General features: G+C 41.4%; 2 protein-coding genes across 2 annotated transcripts in view; one reads left to right on the top strand and one right to left on the bottom strand.

The window, feature by feature from the left end:
• The first annotated feature begins 539 nt into the window (after positions 1 to 539).
• Positions 540 to 9,573, top strand: DCSTAMP (dendrocyte expressed seven transmembrane protein). The gene is made up of 3 exons (XM_019750572.3): positions 540 to 1,575; positions 6,437 to 6,745; positions 8,465 to 9,573. Exons 1-3 carry the CDS (start codon positions 547 to 549, stop codon positions 8,537 to 8,539), a joined length of 1,413 nt encoding a protein of 470 aa, XP_019606131.3. The 5' UTR covers positions 540 to 546; the 3' UTR covers positions 8,540 to 9,573.
• Positions 9,574 to 14,406: 4,833 nt separating this feature from the next.
• Positions 14,407 to 20,224, bottom strand: part of DPYS (dihydropyrimidinase) — a 96,514-nt gene continuing 90,696 nt past the window's right edge. The window contains exon 10 of the mRNA XM_074316270.2: positions 14,407 to 15,750. The gene's annotated coding sequence lies outside the window, so the exon portion shown is untranslated. The remainder of the gene's footprint in view (positions 15,751 to 20,224) is intronic.

Below are 20,224 nucleotides of genomic sequence, written 5' to 3'. Positions count from 1 at the left end.
CGTAGGCAGCTTCTAGAAGCTGGAAAAGGGAAGGCAATGGATTCTCCCCTAGACCCTCCAGGAGAAATGCTGCCTTCTGGACCTATGTTACACTTCTGACCTCCAGAACTGTGGGAGAATATGTGTTTCTATAAGCCACTAAGTCTGTGGTAATTTGCTACAGCAGCAATAGGAGACTAATATACGTGGACTTGTTGAAAACATTGTAATAGGGTTCCAAGAGAGAGGCAAGAGTGAATCATAGACTTAGGGTTGACGCACTGTCACTTCTGCCACATTCTATTGGCCAAGGATGTCATAAGGGCATCCTAAACTCAGGTGTTCGAGAAATAGACCCCACCTCTTGATGGATTCTAGTTCTCTCACCTCTTGATGGGAGAAGCTGTAGAATCCCATTGCCAGGGGTTGGGGAGATTGAAAAGGGTAAAGAATTATGGCCATTTTCTGCAATCAATCTATCACCGTGCCCTTTACAAAATGCCAGAGGACATTTCAAAAGCAACAGCTGACCCTGGTCTCTTTTTCATTTCCAGGGAAACAGAGAGCATGGGTGTCTGGATCTCAGGCACCAATATCTTCCCAAGTCTTTGGGGAACGTACGTGTCTCCAAGAAGTCCTGGGTGGATGAACTTCACCCAACATTTGGGAGTTTGCTGTTTCGTTGCTTTCATTTCAGTGGGCCTTCTCTCTGTGGCCTTCTCCTGGTTTCTGTCCTCATTCATAGTCTTCGCCACCTCCTGGATGATCACGTGTGTTCTCCTGTGCTGCTCCAAGCATGTGCGATGTTTCATTCTTCTCTTCTTCCTCTCTTGTGGCCTGCGTGAAGGCAGGAATGCTTTGATGGCAGCTGGCACAGGCATAGTAATATGTGGACACGTGGAAAATATCTTTCACAACTTTAAAGACCTCCTGGACAGTATGACTTGCAACCTAAGAGCAAAGAGCTTTTCCGTACACTTTCCACTTTTGCAAAAGTATATCGAAGCGATTCACTGGCTTTACGGTCTGGCCACTCACCTAAGTCTATTTGATGACCTTATTTCTTGGAACCAGACTCTGGCAGTGTCTCTTTCCAGTCCCAGCCAATCCCTGGAGGCACAGCTAAATGACACGAAAGGCAGAGTCCTGGGGGTCTTCTACCAGACGGTGACGGCGACAGAGATGTTGTCCTCCCTGGGACGGCAGCTACTTGCCCTCGCAGGGCTTTTGCTGGTGCTACTTGGCACTGGCCTCTTCATGAAGCGGTTTTTGGACCCTTGTGGTTGGAAGTTTGAAAACATCTACATCACAAGACAGTTTGTTCAGTTTGACGAGAGGGAGAGGCATCAACAGAGACCCTGTGTCCTCCCGCTGAGTAAGAAGGAAAGGAAAAAGTACGTCGTCATTCCATCTTTCTGGCTGACTCTGAAAGAAAGGAAAAACCTGGGGCTGTTTTTCCTCCCCATATTTACTCACTTCTACATCTGGATGCTGTTTGCAGCCATTGATTTTCTGCTGTATCAGCTCATTTCCTCAGTGAGCAAACATTTCCAAAGCTTGCCAGCCTTGGAGCTTCATCTGAAGCTGCACAGGGAGGTAGGTGCTGATGGGCGCTGCACATGGGGTATCCTGGCTGTTTGCTGTATTTGCAAAAGATCACGAACCTCTCAGGTGGGCCTGTGTCTTACCCACTTTGGGAACTACAGTGCCTGGCACATAGAAGGAGCTCAACAAATGTTGGTTAAGTTGAAGACCCGCTGTGAGAGTCTATCACTCTGAAACCTTGGGGTCACTGTGTTGGTTACCTGTGGCCACAGTAACAAATTACCACAGACAGAGTGGCATAAAACAACAGAAATTTATTCTCTTGTAGTTCTAAGGGCAAGAACTCTGAAATTAGTATCACTGGGCTGAAATCAAGGTGGGGTTGACAGAGCCACAGTCTCTTCCACCTCTAGGGGAGAATCCGCCCTTTGCTTCTTCCAGCTTCTGGTGGCTTTGGCATTCCTTGGCTTGTGGCTGTGTTACTCCATCTTTGTTCTATCTTCACATCGCCTCTCCCCAATATATGTAAAATCTCTCTGCCTCCCTTTTAAAGGATGCAGGCAATTGCGTTAGAGCTCACCAGGATCATTTCTCCATCTCCATCTCCTTAACTGAGTCACATCTGCAGAGTCCGTTCCCCCCCCCCAAATAAAGTAACATTGACAGGTTTTGGATATTAGGGTCTTCTATCTCTGGGGGGCCATTTTTCAGCCTCCTCTAGTCAACAAACACTGAAACATGGGAATAGGGGCCTCTGATGTGAGACACGAAGTTGATTCTCAAGCAGGAGAATCTGGCATGAACCTAAGAGGCCAGATTTAGGGCCTGATGCCCTCTCTTCCCAGACTTCTTGTGCCAGTAGACTTTGAGCACTTTCTCTGAATGAGAACTTCCTTTGTTGGCATCCTGAGTCCTTATCAAACATAGGAGGCTCTTAATGCTTCAGCGTAGTGTTTTATAGGGCAGTCATTTGGTTCCTCAGTGACCAGATGGTGCAGCCCTGTAGCACCCAGGGAAAAAATGGAAACAGCTTAACTTTTGTTTTCTAGACAACTTACATCAGTGGTTTCAACCTTAAGTACGTGTTAACACGTTGCGCACGGATCACGAGAATCTTCGTTTTTTTCTGAGCCATGCGTTAAGGACAGATAACGAGAATTCTCGTTTTTACTGTTAACTCTTTTTACTTTGCATATTTTATTGAATTATTTGTAGAATAATTATTTATAGAATAATTTATAGAATAATTTATTTGTAGAATCTATTATTTATAGAAAAATAATAAATGACATCGAAGCATTTACGCTTTAAAGAGAAGAGTGCATTTTAAAGTAGTTTCTTTTAAAAACCTGCTGGAACAGAGGGGTATGAGGGATTTAAACCCCGCCGTACGCAACGTGTTAAGAATTTCCTCAGGTGGATGTAGAGTCTAAGGCCTCAATTTGCAGAGATCCTCTTTTACACAGGAGAGCTCTTTTAATAAGCACTTCATGTGATTTCAAAGCAGGTGGTCCATAGACCACACATCGAGAAACTCAGGTTGCTCAGATGCTGGAAAACAAAGACCTTCTAAACCAGCAGTCCTCAACGAGGCTGCACCGTGTCATCACTGCGGAGCCGAAAAAGCAAACAAGCAAACAAACCCAATGCTTCCTCGGGCCCCTTAGATCCACCCAGGCTGGGTGAGGTCTGGGTGAGGGATTTGTAAAAAACTCCCTGAGTAATTCTAACGTGTGGCCAAGATTGAGAACCACTGTTCTAAAGCCACCACTGAAAGACTGGAGCCATCAGATAGATCCAGGAAAATATTAATTAGCCAAGAAAGTGTGTTTCCTTGAGTTTGTGCCTTCTGAGTCTTGAGGAATCTGCCTTTCTCTCCTCTATTCTCACTTCTCTCGGCAGCTGTGTCCTAATGGGTTTTTGTGTATCCCATCGTTTCTCTTTTCCATTTTTCCCTGTGGAAATTTGTGATTATGTGGACATTTCAGAGGATCTGGATATCGTCAGACACTTGTCTTATTTTTTTTTTAACCCAGAGGTTGTGAACCTGAGCTAGGTGGACGTGCGTGTGTGCATGTGTATAATGTGTGCTTGTGTGTGCATGTGCTTGTGTAATGTGTGTGTGTGTGTGTGTGTATGCGTGTATGCGAGTGTCACACATGCTAGGATGGAGTACCCTAGCCCAAGTGGCTGGTTTCCACATGTCTGATTTTTCCTTCTCTCTGCAGATCTAGCATAGGTTGTGCCAGCTGCTGGGGAAATTTTAGAGGGGATCGATTGTCCAAAAACCCTCCTCTGAAGCCCCACTTTCCATTTCTGTCTTCATCTTGGTCTGGGCTCCTCTTGCTGCATCCGCACTTTCCCTCCCCTTTTCTTCTGGCACAGCCGTCCTGTCTGGGTTCCCACCCCTCCTAATCCTGGGCTGCTCCTCAGAGTTGATTACTCTGAGCACTCTGCTTCCCCTGAAGAATTCAGTTAATTATAAGAACCCTGTTGCTCTAGATATCTGGAGCAGAGTAGATAATGGAAGCAGTGTTTCAAATGAAAGTCACACAAGATTTTCAGTCATGCTTGATCCTGGGGGATGGCTGGTAAAAAGTCCTCTCTCTTCCCTTTCCCCACCCATTCTCTTCCTGTTTTGTTTTTTTTTTTTAAATCTTCCCTGCTCTGTTCTCCCTCACCTTGTTTCTCTTTTTGCATCTCTCTCATTTATTCCTCTCAGTCAATAGCCATGCCTGCCTTGTGAATTCTCACCGTTTTAGACAGAAGGGGAAAAAAATGTAAGTCCTGCTTTTCAAAACAGGCCTAGCAGCTGTCCAATGACAATGTCTTGACAATTGCGTTTTGGGGCATTGCTGGGTACTGCGAATGCAAAGATGTCTAGACCTGGATGGCTGCCACTGAGGGGCTCACGTCCTAGATGGGGAGGCCACCGTGTGCACTCACAATGACAGCTGGAGCAGATGTGAGTGTGAGATTGCTGTGGGAGCTCCTCTCAGACTCTCTCTTGTGGTGCCTGGGAAACTGTGCTGCCAATAGCCTCTGCGTGACTGGCAGTGCCCTGCTGTTACCCCAGGATGCTCTTGGCGTCTCCTGGTCTCTCCATTTCTGTAGATTTACAAAAGAGAAGTCAAGCAGGAAGAGAAACATCAGTTCAAGCTTTTGCCAATATTTCTGTCCCACCTTCATAAGATTTTAAGTAAAGAAGAAAGATCGGAAATGACTTGAATTGAGCTAGCTGGATGGGTGGGCATTGTAAGTAAAAACAGCCATATTGCAACTTATTGAACACCTACTATGTGCATAGCATTTGTCTGCATTAACTTTTCAGTACTGTTTGATACCAGTCCTCTGTCCATCACTCAATGCCCTCTTGGCAAATTGTTTACTTAAGAGAGGTAAACACATTTTAAAACATCAGGGTACCATTTAGTATACTGTTAGAGTTTTGAGAGTTCATTTGTCTCCCACATTACCCTCCACCAACCCTGCACAAAAATGTTGACTCAACCTTTACAAAGCCCTGCCTCCCAACTGCAAAATCTCCAGTTAGATTCCTAGACTAAATAACTTCTCCCCAGACCAGACACCCGCTGCTTTCTTATTGCAAGATTTCTCATCACTGAGTCAATCGATGTGTTTGTTTCTTCAATAGAATTAAAAAGAGTGCATGCCTTTGCTCTGGGGATCAAAATCTCTCTATTTAATTGTAAGCAAACTGTCTTAATAAGAGAAAAAGAGAGGCAACACAAATGTCTTTCACTGCTTAGCCACAGTGCTAGGGAAATTACAGATCTCACTTGATGTTTGTATAGAGAGGGCCCTGCTTTGGGATTTCCAGAGTCTTCACAAGCATTAGGGTAGATCCAACGTGCATGGTATTCTGTGGGTGTGGTTAGGTTCTTTTTGAGAAGTCATTTACCCCTTCTTTACTAGTACTCCAGTCTATAAGGTTAATGCTCCATCCCCATGGTGTTTAATTTACACTGGGAGTAGTTTATTCACGGGCAGGATCTGGTCCATTATTTCCTGTTTTACCAAATTAGAAAACAAATCCACAAGAGACTAAATGACTTTCTGAGGTCAGGGAGAAGAAAGAGCTGAATCGGCATACACTCTTCTTGCTGGTGGCTTGGCTGGGTGACTAGATGCTACCTTCTGCCTTCTGTGTCAGTTTGCTGAGGGCAACTGATTTGTTCTCTTGCCTTTAAGCAGGGAGGAATGAGCCTCTCCTGAGCATCCAAGAGATAAGAAATGTCTTATTTCGAGACCTCTAAAAATAGGATTTTAGAGCCACCTTCAGTAAATACTATTCTTAGTATTCTTACACTAAGCATAATTTCCCCTCTCCCAAGCTCTACAAGGATGACTTGGAATATAACTTAATGACTCTATATCTTTGTGACCTTGTGGTTTTATGGGGAGGATCTGACTGGGTCTTAAGGGGCTATGGTCCAAAAAGCTTCACCCCTAGTTGAGCTAAAACCACTTTTAATTAGTTCCACATGCCCTAAAATGTAGAAACAGGTGCTCCATAAAAATGGGTTATGTGGTCAAATTTGTTAGGATAACCACTGGCTGAAGTTAAGCAGATTTCTCTACCTTCTTCTCAGAGCCTTCAATAGTCTTGTGGGCATTGTGTCTCTCCAAAGAAGGGACAAGTAGACAAACTTATTTGATACCTTTCTTGTAAGGAAGTCTGTATGTCCACAAATATAGTTTGGAAAACACTGCAATAACTACAGGTAAGACTTTACTTCAATCACAGGGCACAAAAGGAGCCACAAGAGTTCTTTCAGCCAAAGCTCCCTGCATATTTTCAGATAAATGCTCTGTTGCAGGGCAGTATTGAGAAAGACAAGGAATGACACGTAATGGCATGCATCTTGGTGATTTTATTCTTTCATTTTAGGAGCAAGGAACTCAAAACATCATCCACAATTCCTCCTTTAATATATCTCTGTTTGAATCCAACTGTATCCCTCAACCAAAGCTCCTTCTGTCTAAGACCTGGATTCCTCTCAGTATTATTCTTGTGATACTAGTGATGCTAGGCCTGTTGTCTTCCTTCCTGATGCAACTTAAAATCTTGGTGTCAGCATCCTTCTACCCAAGCGTGCAGAGGGAGCGCATCCAACACCTACACATGAAACTACTGAAGAAAAGATCAAAGCAGCCAGTGGGAGACGTAAAAAGGAAATGCAATCTGTACTTTACAAAGGTAAGACCAAGATGAGGGTATAGCCTAGAATTAAGGAAATTTTGAGTTTAAAGGGCAAATGGCATGTCAAAGCCCTCTTCAGCCTCACATTAGAGTTATATCCTCAGCAATGGATGGGACACTAGGGTGAGGGGGAATTAACTGGCTATGGCTCTTAGCTTTGTGATTTTGAATGCTGGTCTAGAGGATACTACAAGATGTCCTTCAAAAGATTGATTTCAAATGAGTATACTTAGTCTTATCATAGAGAGGCTATTGGGAAGGCCCTCTGTAATGACTATTAAAGGAAGGGATTAAGAAGTACAACTTGGTAGTTACAAAATAGTCATGGGGATGCAAAGTAAAACATAGGGAATATAATCAATAATATTATAATTACTACAAGGTCAGACATTTAAATTCGCGAACTCATCCTAGAAAAAGTGCTAGATACCTCATTGCTGAATATCACAATGGTCACCTTCTAAGTACTCCCCTTGGGAAGCTATGCACCGACGCCAGCATCTAGTCCACCCTTCAAAGCAATTTTGGAACTTTTTCTGGAATGGCCATCAGAGCTGTCCTTGTATTACCCTTGATGTCCTGACTGTCATCAAAATATCTTCCTTTCAATATTTCCTTTATCTTCTGGTAAAGAAAGAAGTCATTGGGGGCCAGATCAGGTGAGTAGGGAGGGTGTTCCAATACAGTTATTTGTTTACTGGCTAAAAACTCCCTCACAGACAGGGTCCTGTGAGCTGGTGCATTGTTGTGATGCAAGAGCCATGAATTGTTGGTGAACAGTTCAGGTCATCTAACTTTTTCAATGAACAATTTCAGCACTTCCGAATAGTAAACTTGGTTAACTATTTGTCCAGTTGGTACAACTTCATAATGAATAATCCCTCTGATATCAAAAAAGCTTAGCAAAATCGGTGCAACAAATTCGTGAACTTAATTGTCAGAGCTCCTACAGATGATGCCACGTGGGTACTAGTCTTATTGGTGGGATCACCTCGTAAATTGTATAAATTTCTAACCACTATGCTGTACACCTGAAACTAATATAAAACAATATTGAACGTCAAGTGTATTTGAAAAAAATTTTAAATACCAAAACAATAAAAGGAGTTACTTTACTAGGTCAAGGATAAATAAATAACAGAGAGGTAAATATCTACTACCGGTTTGGTAAACTCCAAAGAGTTTTCTTATTCTCCAGCATTAAAAAATATATATGGCATATATGTATATTTATGGATACATATGGTAACATAATGACTTTCACACACATATAAAATGAATGCTTGTCGAAGATTTTGTTTAACTTATTAATTAAAGAGGGAACAGTAAGAAATTCCAACCAACTCAAAGAGCAATTCAAAGTACACACATATATAGGCCACCAGGAATACCAAAATTAATTTTTTTAATAGCTGCAAAACTGGCTTCTTCCCCAAGGGTAGATGGGAACGTCCATTGTACTTATGGAGTAAAATTTATTTGCAAGTCCATGGGCAAGAGTCACTTGCATTGTTGCTATCAGCTATCTACAATGTACACAATTAGAAACTAGCTCATAGAATATGAAAGACCAAGATAACCCACAAGGATAACCTTTTCTGGCAATTTCAAAGTCTTTTGCAATTTTTCTTGACACTAGTAGCCTCACAAGAAAAAGTTTCTGTCATAGGCATTTGACATTCTAATACCCATTCATCTAACTTTTTGTCTCTTCAGATTCATTTCTGGCTTCCCGTCCTGAAAATGGTTAGGAAGAAACAAATGGACACAGCAAGTGGAGACAAACCATGAGAGACCCAAGTAGCTCCCTGGCCATATTACACCAGCAGTTGTCCTCAGGTCTACTGTTGGTGGTCACTGTTTATGCGCAACAGCAGAGAACTATGGTATATGCACGGTCCTTAAGGGGATTAAGCTTTCAGGGCCAAACTACTTTTCTTCATAAGGCCAAAGGGCTATCAGGTAAATGGTTATGTCATTTGTCTTCTAAACAAGGCACAGGATCTAGACTGTGTCACAATGTAACAGGACTATAATATACCAAGCCCGTTGAGGGTAAGTTTCATCATAGAGTAATATCCCAAGAAAAAAAATTAGAAAAAATAAAAAACTCTACTGTAGGCTCATAAGCAAATGCCAAGGATAACATAAATGTATAATACCAGTAAAATATCTTTAAACCCCTCTGTCCCTTCTCTGCCCTTCTCAATATCTTCCATAGCTATTCCATACCCCCACAACTGTCTCTCTTCCCCCTGGCCCCTTATTCATGAACTGTTTCCAAACCCTATCTCCAGCAGCTCCTAATTTCTTCTTACCACCACTTCTGCTCTTATCCCTACTTTCCTGGATCTCTTGTTTTTCCTTTTCTACCAAATATTCCAACCATATTTATTTAGGGACAACATTTATCAAAATCATATGCAATGTTTGTTAAAATGCCCATCTTGGGCCTCTTTTTTACTCAATATATATTATATAGTACAGGGTCCTATTTCTCCTATACTCTAAATACTTAGGGAGGAGGGGAAAACCCTTGAATACTGATTCTATTATCTCTGAAGTCCCAGAATGGGTAAGAAATAAAGAAACATTAGTGTCTTTTTATTTTTTAAATTTCATTTTCAAAAATTTTTAGAGATACAAAAGAGTTGCAAAATAGTGCAGAATTCCATTTACTCTTCACCCATCATCCCCAAATGTTAACATCTTACATAAGCGTAGCACAATTATCAAAACCAGGTAAATAACATTGAAAAATGTATAATCTATGGAGTTTATTGAATTTTCATCCGTTGTTCCACGAATAGCCCTTTTCTGATCCTTGATTCAATCCAGGCTCACACAGTGGTTTCAGCTGTCATGGTTCCTTGGTCTGGTCCAACCAGGGATCATTTCTCAGTCTTTGTTTTTCTTTCATGATCTTGACACTTTTGAAGAATACTGACCAGTTGTTTTGTAGAATGTCCTTTGATGTGGGTTTTTCTGATGTTCCTTGTAAATAAACCCAAATAATGTATCTTTGGCAAGAATACTACAGAAGTGATGATGTATTCTTCTTAGTGTGTGATATCAGGGGACACATGATGTGACGTGTCTCATAACAGGTGAGGTTACCTTTCATCACTTAGTTAAGATGGGTGTGCCAGATTCTTCCACTGTTAAAAAGTTCCTATTTTCCCCTTTGTAATCAATAAATATGTTGTGGAGAAATACTTGGAGACTATAAAAACATCCTGTTTCTCATCACACTTTTCCCCTCTAATTTTAGCATCTGTGGATGCAAAACCATGATGGCCAAAAAATGATTATCTTCTACATTTCTTAATTGGAATTTTATATTATCTCCAGAAAAAAACATGTTCTCAAGGACTGAAACTTTGTTTCAGGCACCAGAATAGGTATTTACACATACTATATCATTTATGTTTCATGACAACCCTGTGCGGTAGGTATTATTATTTCCATTTCGTAAGACATCTTACCCTCAGAGACCCTGACTTAGCTGGCCTGGAGTGGAGCCTGGGCGCTGACATGTTTAAAGCTCCTAGATGATTCTAATGGGCAGCCAGGATTGAAAACAATAATTCCAGGAAGTTTTGCAGAATTGCAGGTCTTTCGATTCAGGTCTTCAATGGTGAAATCTCTCTAACAGAAGGAGTCTACACTAGAAATGTGTCGGATTCAGCATGTTCTAAGGTGTGTGCCTTGGACCGCTAGACCCTTAGTTGTTCCATGAAATGAGTTACCGGATGTTGGTACATCTATACAATCTGCCTTCCAAACTTGAAGATTCATAAAGCACATTGGCATAATTTAAAAACTTTGAGAAACCGTATAACGTAGAAATTTCTTTTAATCTTGTTTCACCCAGAATTTCCCCCAATTACTAAACCATGGAACAATTTTATCTGTAATAACTATTGTCACTCCATAGCACCAGTTCTACAGCCCGTACTCTGGCAAATGCTGATGTAATTGGCATGACTTTGAACCAAAACAGGATCAGAGAAAGTGAATGTGCATGTATAGTTTGGGTTTATTGAAATATTCCGGTAGTTTTATGCTTTATTGTGTTTTCTACACAAACAAATGTATATATTAATAAACTGATACAGCGTGTGAATTTTTGTACTCATTTTGCATTTATTTTTCCTACAGAGAAGGGATCTGCCCCACATTAGGTAAGACAAAGAATCAACTGCTCGATTTTTAGCAGAAATTGGATGCTTTTGCTTTTCTAAATTCTTCTAATTAACTGACTTATTTATCTACCTAATCATTATCAATATCTACAGCAAACATTTGAACAGGGCACATAGGAAATGTTGGTGATGCCCACACAACTCACCATGGTCCCTGCCATTGGCATGCTTCCAGTCTAGTCAGGAAGACCGACAGATGCTTAGTCAATAAATAACAATATATGGTAGCTTTTGGTAAGTGCTGAAGGCACTGAGCAGGCAGTACCTTTAGAAACAATGGCCAGGTTCTCTGCCTTAGCCCCTATGAATGCCCAGTTTACCCCTCTTCTCTTTAAGGGCGCTGGAGAGTTTGGTAAAGGGGTCTTAACTTCCTTGAAATTAAAACTATGTTTCCGAAGTAGCATAATCTCTGCTGTTTGCAACAGACGGTGGCTTTAAACAGTTCACAAGTCTTCTGGAGAGTGTCTTGCTGTCTTTGTCTGCTAGGCAAGCTTGCCTTTACTCTGAAGTGCTTGTCCCTGTTGGGGAAATGGACTGGCAAGGAGGGCTGTCATAAAAGGCAATTTTGATATTGAAAACAAGATTTAGGCTTCCTCATCAGGGCCAGTCTAACTTGGGACATAAAATGCTTATTTAATTGCAGCTTATCCACTTTAGATTTAAATGAATGGTTAGTTAAATTTCTTGAGACATTTATTGTGAAATGTGCTCAGTTAATCTTGTAGAGGCAGAAAGATATCACCCTAATGTAATAGAGCTTCCCATTTCACCACTAATTTTAATGGCTTATAAAAGTATATTGTGTTATAGGCTAAGTCACCATTTCTCATCTCATGAATCACAACTTGGTGGCCATATTTTGTTAAGGTCTTTCAGGTGTCATTCTGATGTCCTCATTGACTCCATATCTGTTGTCAGCTGTGTTTCTCGCTGACAGTAAGATACAGTAATTCCAAATACCTTCTCTTTCATTGTTCTACTCAGCACGTTAAACATGGTCTTTCTTCTTTTTAGATTCTATAGGCTGCTACTTCCTCTGTTAGAACCTAATCAATCCTAATTATAATATGGATTATGTTGAAGTCTTTACACATCGTGTATTTTTGTCTTAATTCACCTGAAAGAAAAAAATAAACATATCTCATCCTAAGGGAGTAAGAACTAGCTTTCTCACCCAAAGTCAGTAATAGTGACAAAGACCATTGAGGTCAATTATTTTATTTAACTTATACTATGGAAGGGAGAGGAACTGGTTAGAAAAAGGAATGTGGGTTGAATGTGGTTATATATGTATATTTAAAAGCCTGTTATATTATGCTGATATAACTGCCACATAGTAGGGAGGAAAGATTTAATAATGTGTGGCAGGCCACCAAACTTTCAGGGTTCAAAGTCCCTTTTGGTTTGGATCACTAATGGCTGTAGTGACATTTTTAAAAGCCGGACAAGGAAAAGGAGACGAATAGCAGGATACCCGGGATAATAGCCTTTTATCATCTAAATGCTGGGTGTCTACAAACCTCACCTCTGTAGTCAGAAAGCAGAAGAAATCAGAGTGGATTTGTCATTTGAAGCTTTTGTGCAAATCAAATGGAAAGCGGAAAAGGCAAGGAGAGAAATGAAAGCAATAACTAGCCACGGTGACTACAATGAAGGCAGAAAGTGTTTGTACTACTTTACTGGATGCCAGGGAAATACACACTGTGGTGTGTGAGGTGCCCCCACTGCCAGCCTCATTCAGCAAAGACAGGGAACACTGTGCCCATGGACCACAGCCTGGGGCTGAGGAAGACGACAGGCTTAGAAGACACACAGGAGGACCAGGAAGGATGGAGACAAAGATGCAGACGGCTATCCACTCATTACCCAGAGCAGTGGTTCTCAGAGCTGCCTGGTCATCAGAATCACCTTCAGAGGTTAGAAAAGAAAAGAAAATGACAGATTCCCAAACCTCAACCCAGATATACTGACTGGAGAGCAGGGGGGAGGGTGCTCAGAATCTGTGTTTTAAGGGACTTCACGGTTGATTGAGGAATCAGGCAAATTTGGTACCTGCTGCTTTAGAGAATTGTAGCAAGCCTTGGAGAGGAGAGATTGTTGATTAAAAATACCCACATCTACATGGTATCGATGTAATTAGTTGTGTGATATACACACAGGACTTCCATTCTTTAGCATGATGCTAAAAGAGCTATTAATCCGTCAAATTTCTTCAATAGTACAAAATGCTAATTGTCAAAAACTACTGTCCTGCAGTCTAAGTCCCCCACTTACGTAAATGAGCATCAAAGCAAAAACAAAACAGATGACGGCATCATAAATTTGACAATTTCAACCAGTAATGAACATGATGTGGCACCCAATATTATTTTTTCATTATATTATTTCCATTTGGGGGATGGGATATCACATTTTTAAAAAATAGAATTTAACTTCGACTAGGACAGTCACATGGTATAGTAGAAAGAACATATTTTTGGAATGAGGAAGGCTGGATTCAAATTCTAGTTCTGCTAATTATTAGTGACATCAGCTTAGGCAACTTAGCTCTTGTCTCTCTGAGCCTCAGTTTTCTTATTTATAAAATGGGGCTTAAAATAGTAGTCTGATCGTATCTTTTTGAGAATTGAGATTACACATAAAATGTCTCCCCAAATTAGATAAATAAGTTAGCTCTTTCTTCTGTTTCCTCTCCCACTGTTTCCTGCACAACCCCACTTACTTCAACTTTTGACAGTAGGGTCTGCTACAAAAAGAGTAGAGACAAAAAAGAGAATTTCAACCAGGCTTGATATGCACAGCACGGATTGATGAACTTTTTCTGTGAAAAGACAGACAGTAATTATTATTTTTTTTAAATTAAAGTTTATTGGGGTGACCATTGTTAGTAATTATTTTAGGCTTTGCAGCCACGTGGTCTCTGCTGGAACTATGCACCTCTGCCACTGTAGCAAGAAAGTAGCCAAAAGCAGTAAGTAAATGAATGAGCATGACTGTGTTTCAGTAAAACTTTATTTGGAAAAACAAGTGGCAAGCTGAATTTGGCCTGCCTGATGATGCAGGAAGACTTTATAGAAATCCATGAGTTGATTCAGGATATGATGTAATGGGGACTCAAAGCCAGAAAAAAAGTGGGTTCAAAATTCCTCTTTACCACCAACTAGCTGGATGACTTTGCAAAAGTCACTTCATCTTTCTGAGCTTAATTTTCTCATCTATAAAGATGAGGAAAACTGGAACACAGAATCTCTGAGGAAGCTGCCATCTATGAAATTCTATGATTCTCTGGGAGACTGCAGTCTCCTGGAGACAATCTCCAACAGGATGTCACCCAAGTTTCAGCACTTGATTTGTTTGTTCTTTCATGGTTGATCAGTGAATCATAAAAAACAACAGAAGCTCTTGGGTCGTAAGTATGATTTATTTGATGAAAAAGGGAAAAGATAAGATTTGGTCAAAATAAATGTTATTTTCTCCACAGACACAATGAAGCAATCAGAATACTTATTAAATTCTAAACGTCATAGGTAATTTCATAAGGTTTAAAGTCAGGTTGCAATGTCAGTGGCTGAAGACCTGAAAATTGAAAGTCTTGCATTTTCAAAGGGAGCCGTGCACTCCCACTAAACGTGATATATTAATTAAGGAGTGAAAGAAATTGATCAAAATTGTTTTCTGAAAGGGAACCATTGTGGAAGCATGTCTGCACTGAGACAAGAAGGATGCTATGTCTTGCACGTGGCAATGCTAATACATACGAGAAAATAAATAATACATTGTTTTCAAACAGGAGGTAATGAAAGACAAGTGTTGAATTAGAAAGGAGAAGAACTGACTTCTAATTCTGGCTCTGCTACTAACTTGCATAGCCAAGGCACTTCCTCTCTGGACACAATTCAGTCTTTCCTAGAAAACATCATAATAGCTATTATGTATTCACTGAGTGCTTACTGGGTACCAGACACTGTTTTTGGTGTCTAATTTCCATTAATCTTTACCAAAATCTCATGACGGAGGTTCTGATGCTATTGCTGTTGTATAGATGAGGACCCTGAGGCACTGAGAGGCTAAGTATATTGTGCACAGTGTGCTCTAGAAACAATATTCAAACATAGTTACTCTCTACTGTGCTGCCTCCCAGAACACGGTTTGCATGTCATTTCCCAGCTCAGAGATCTGGACCCACACGTCCTGGTGAGTTAGCATTGCCCTCAGCAGGCATTCAAGCTCCCCTCCAATCTGATCCCAGCCTATTTCCTCACTTTATTCCTTACTCTTCCTCTGCCTAAACACTCCCTTTAGTCAAAAAGCTCTTTCCGGCTGAGCCCTGGAAGAGTCACCTGCATTCTCCTTCACACCCTTGCTCTCCTGGGCCCCCCATCTGTGAGGCGCTCCCCATCTTCTCTCCCCATTCACCTCCTCCCACCCTTCACGGCCCTATCCGAATCCAGCCTCCTCAGAAAGTGAGCACAGTGGGGAGAGCACGGGTGGGAGTTACATAAATGGGGCCTCGTCCTGGCTCTGTCACAGCCTCCCTGTGGGAACTGGAAGGTAGCATTTAAATTCTCTGGGCCTCAATTTCTTGATCAACTGAGTGTTGGGCTCCATCTGAAACTTTCAAACGTATTAACTATTGTTCTTTCAAGCAGCAGACCCCTTCTTCTATTTCAGTCTTTAGCTCACCACTTCCCAACTCGGCAAAGACACAGTCGCTCTGCTTGAAATAAAGGTAGGTGGCTTGGAGCCTGCTTTCCCTCCTCCTGTCCACCTTGGCAATTCCTGGGGCACCTGAGACATCTGCAGAATGAAGCAGGAAGACGTCAGGCTAACTTCAGTCACTCATACACAACCCCCATAATGTTTTATCACATTGGCATAGGTCAAGCTCTATCATTTACTTAAACGTTCTTTAAATGAACTCAGCATTTTTACTTAAGTAAGGTCATTTTAAAAGGAAACTTGATAACATCATTGTAAATGGAAAAACAGTATCACCTTCCATAAATAAAAATAATATACATGTATACATACACATATCTACATTATTTATTATATATCCATATTACACACATATATAATATACACACAGTATATACATTTTACATGTATAAACTATACATAACACACACACAGGAAACAAAACAACATTATTACATGATTAACTTCCAGCGAGATAGTTGCCTGCCAAAGCCAGCAGCCTACTCTCTCTGTGCTAAACCGCTGCAGACACCGTGCCTGGGCACCGTCCCACTGAGGGGTGAAGGACAAGGGGATTTACACACCACGTCCTCCCAGTTTCTGATTCTGGGCTGCTGCTGCTTCTGGCTGATATTCATTTCCTGGCATGTCTGGCTTTCCTCAGTTCTGAAAAAAGTCCCCAGGCAAAGAGATGCAGAAATTGGCAGTTGGGAGTCAGTGGGGTGCACTCAGGTGGTAAGACCCAGGGGGTTAGAGGGGACCCCTCCAGCAACCCCAATACTTCCATTTCCCCCTCAGTAAAATGAGAAAGGGCGCATTCCTTGACCACCGAGGTCTCTGCTGACATTCACGTCCTGCCATTGTCACAACGTGGTTCTTGCCTATAAGGCATTCTTGGCTCTCAGTCCTGATTCCTTTTCTCAAAAAAAAAAAAAAAAAAAAGAAAAAGAAAGAAAGAAAATGCCGACTCCTGCTACAGGGATATTTATACAACTAGAAAATAGTTTTGCTGAAAAATTGTCCTAATTCTCCGCGTTATCTACACTAGAAATCAGTCCTCACTATACTTTCGAGAGCAAAAATATCACGGGAGCATTAATGCAGCTTAAACAAATGATTTCTCTTTGAGCCTCTGCATCACTCAGCCATGAAATCCTAGACACCTTCCAGAAAGCTGTGGCCCACAACACCCTGATCCCACTCAGAACACTATTTATAAGAATGCTCTGTGTGCAGTAGTCTTCAGAGGTGTTTTTCTTCTTCTCAAATGTTCTTGAGGCTATGTAGATGGCATTTATGCAATTCAGAGAAAGGTGCCTCAACAGGGTTAGTCAGCAGGAAGTCCTCTGATGAAGCTTCTGTGATCTCGTTAAAAATAGGAAAGAGGATGTTTTGCATAAGTCATTTCCATTGTGCAGTACGGAGAACTGACCTCGTTTTTTCTCGGTTTCCACATCCTGTTACTTTAGCTAAAAACAGATGAAAACTCTCTCCCTGAATTTTTGGTCAAGCCCTTTGTTTCTGTGACCTGGGCTTTCTGGTTCTGCTTGTCGCCAGGTTCCTTGGAGGGCTTCTTTACCCCCCTGACATTTACAGTCTCAACTCTTGGCCCCTGGCTCAGGGCCTTTCCCTTTCTTGCTCTCTTCCAGGGGTTGCAAACTCCAGGGCCGACAGGGACCATGTAGTTAATATAAATTGTGAAGCTGGCTAGGCAGAGGGGCCACACATCCTGTGCACACCCCATCTGAAGGGAGGGCAGCTCTTACTCAGTTTCTCACAGATCGACTGACTTCTCCCAGAGCAGCCAGACACCCAGATTTTTATGGGAACTTGCCTCATCTTTAAATGTGAGAGATAAATACCAGCATTAATTTTAAAAAGTAGAGTAGCTGTCACACCATGAGCTTGCGGTGTGTGGCCTCTTCCCGTTTGGGAAATGTGTGTGTTACCAGTTATAAAGTGGGGTTCTACAAAGTCTACATCCTTAGGTCTCAGCCTTCCCTCTTTTTCCAGTTCTTGACTTCTAATTTGGAAAGAGTACAGGATTAGGACTTTGGCTCTGCCTTTTGCAAGCCATGGAACTGTGGTTGAGTGGCTTCACCTCTCAGGGCCTCCGTTCCTCTCCCGTAAAATGTGGCACGTAGAGTCAGTGATTCTGAAGGCTCTACGAAGCCCCATTAGCCTGTGCGTCGGACAGCTCTTCATCCTCATTCCCCCCTTTCTTTATGCCAAAGATTATTTCCCCACCACAGTCAGTGACCCAAACAGATATTTTCAGATTTTCTCAGCTTAGGAGTCAGCTTTATTTGTAAGTCTGCTTCTAGTCAATACCCACCCAGTTCTATTGCTACAGCATCTCTTAACGCTCCCTTTTTTCCAGTGTTGACTGTTACCATCATTTCCTTACCAAACTGTTTTGCAGAAGGTAGGCATGAGCAACAGGAGGGGTGGGTGATAAGGTAATGGCGCCTTGCAAGGCCCAGGTCCACTCCCCAGGGACCACCCAGGTCCAACTTCTAGGGACTAATTTTTGGTTAGAACATCCTGATAAGAGGGAATTAAAATCCATCCAGAATTATCTGGTTTTTGACACCTGCACAGAATGTTAAAGCTTACCCTTCGTTTAACCTTTAGCCTAATTATAATATAGTTACAATAAATTGGCATTGTGGTTTTAACTGCCTCTCCCCTGCATGGGTTTTCGTGTGCATTATGGGTAAGGGCATGAGCAGAAAGGAATGGGTTATATAACCCACACACGTCAATCAAATGACCCAAGTCTATCTGTCACACAACCGGAGCTGGCTCAGAGGCAACAAACCCTTCTGCGCCATTGCTTCTCTTGACTTGGCATGTTCTTCCCTTAGAACGTACTTTAATAAACTTTCCTTACTCTACATCTTCATGTTTGCTCATCTGTAATTCTTTACTGTGTGGGCAAAAGGATCGAGCTGTTCTTCCAATAACAAAACCCATGCGTTTGCTTCCACCCCTATTTTAGCATCCCCGTTGCCTCCCAGTGCTAGAACTCTTTCTCCAAAAACAACAACACAATAATTATAAGAGCACTTTATTCAGAGCTTTTCCTCGGAAGAGAATTTACAATGGTCATTTATAATTCCCATTACTTATTACATCCAACACCCAGTTGCCTGCTGCACTTGGAAGTTAATGAGTTAACTCAGATGGTCATATTTAATTTACTCATTGGGCCTGAAGGGAGGGTCCAGTGGTGTGTGGCAGGGTCAGAGGGCTCTCAAGTAGTCTCTCATCAGGATATCAGGCGTTTGTACACCAGGAGGAGCTGTAAATACTTAGGTAGTATCTCCAGTGTAAGGGTCTAATACCTTATGGATAATAATGTTATCACCGTCAGTTGAGGAAGAACTCCATTTTTTTCTCACATCCAAAAGTACAAAAAGTGTTAGCCTCCAAGAAACAAATTGAGAAGTTTTCCATTTATTCATGGATGCATTGAACACTGGAGGCAGGACAAAATTCTAGAGATTCAAAAACCTCTCACCTTTGTCTAGTTTTCCAGTTGGTGAATGGATGTAGTATTGGTTTCCTAGGACTACTATAACTAATTACCACAAACTAGGTGCCTTAAAACAATAGAAACGTATGTTCTCACAGTTTTAGAAGGTAGGGAAGGATCCTTCCCTGTCTCTCTACCTGCTGGTGATTGCTGGCAATCCTTTGCATTCTGTGGTTTATGGCAGTATAACTCCAATTTCTGCCTTCATCTTCACATGACAGTCTTCCTTCTATAAGAACAGTGGTTGGATTAGGGCTCACCCTAATTCTGTATAACCTCACCTTTACTTAATTACATATGCAAAGACACTATTTCCAAATAAGGTCACATTCACTGGTAGGAGGGATTAGGACTTGAACATTTTGGGGAAGGGGGTGCAGGGGGAGACACAATTCAACCCAGTATAGTGAACAACCAGCAAAGACTTTCCCCTACATGAATTACCCCTGTATAGTAGGCAAACCCAACTCTTTAGAAAATATCTTTACAAGTTGTTCATAGTATAGCTGCGTAGTTAGGATGAACTCTACATACCTTCTGGTGCACCTTAGCTCTAACTGCAGGCATGAAAAGAGCAGGAGAAATCAAAATTGAATTTTTGATGAACAGTCAGAGGAAACTTGTTCTAAGGAATTTGGAATTATACCTTAGGCACAATAAATGATCTGCTAGTGGAAATGTAATGGCTGTGTGCGATGTCAGAGGGAGAGTGGATGGGGGGAGAGAGGGGTTGACACAGTGTGCGGGATATAAATGATAAACATCTAAGTATTACTTTGTTTTGTGCACCTGGAACTAATAAAAATAAATAAATAAATGAATAAATAAATAAAAAATAAATGATCTTATTAAAAAAATTAATAAATGAATAAATAAATAAATAAATAATGATCTGCTACGTAGAGACTCACTGGGCATTGAGGAAAGGATCTAGAGGGAAGACCTCAGCAACATAGTGATCTGAGCCATGAGATGCCTTATAAGTGAGAGATACCAAATGCGGGAATCAATATGGTGTTTTATTGGAAGGCAAGG

This window comes from Rhinolophus sinicus, chromosome 6 (genome assembly GCF_057876585.1).
Source record: "Rhinolophus sinicus isolate RSI-liver-muscle chromosome 6, RSI-T2T, whole genome shotgun sequence".
NCBI classification, from domain to species: Eukaryota; Metazoa; Chordata; class Mammalia; order Chiroptera; family Rhinolophidae; genus Rhinolophus; species Rhinolophus sinicus.
The sequence above is the reverse complement of the archived record's forward strand: the minus strand, read 5'-3'. Positions and strand labels throughout refer to the sequence as shown.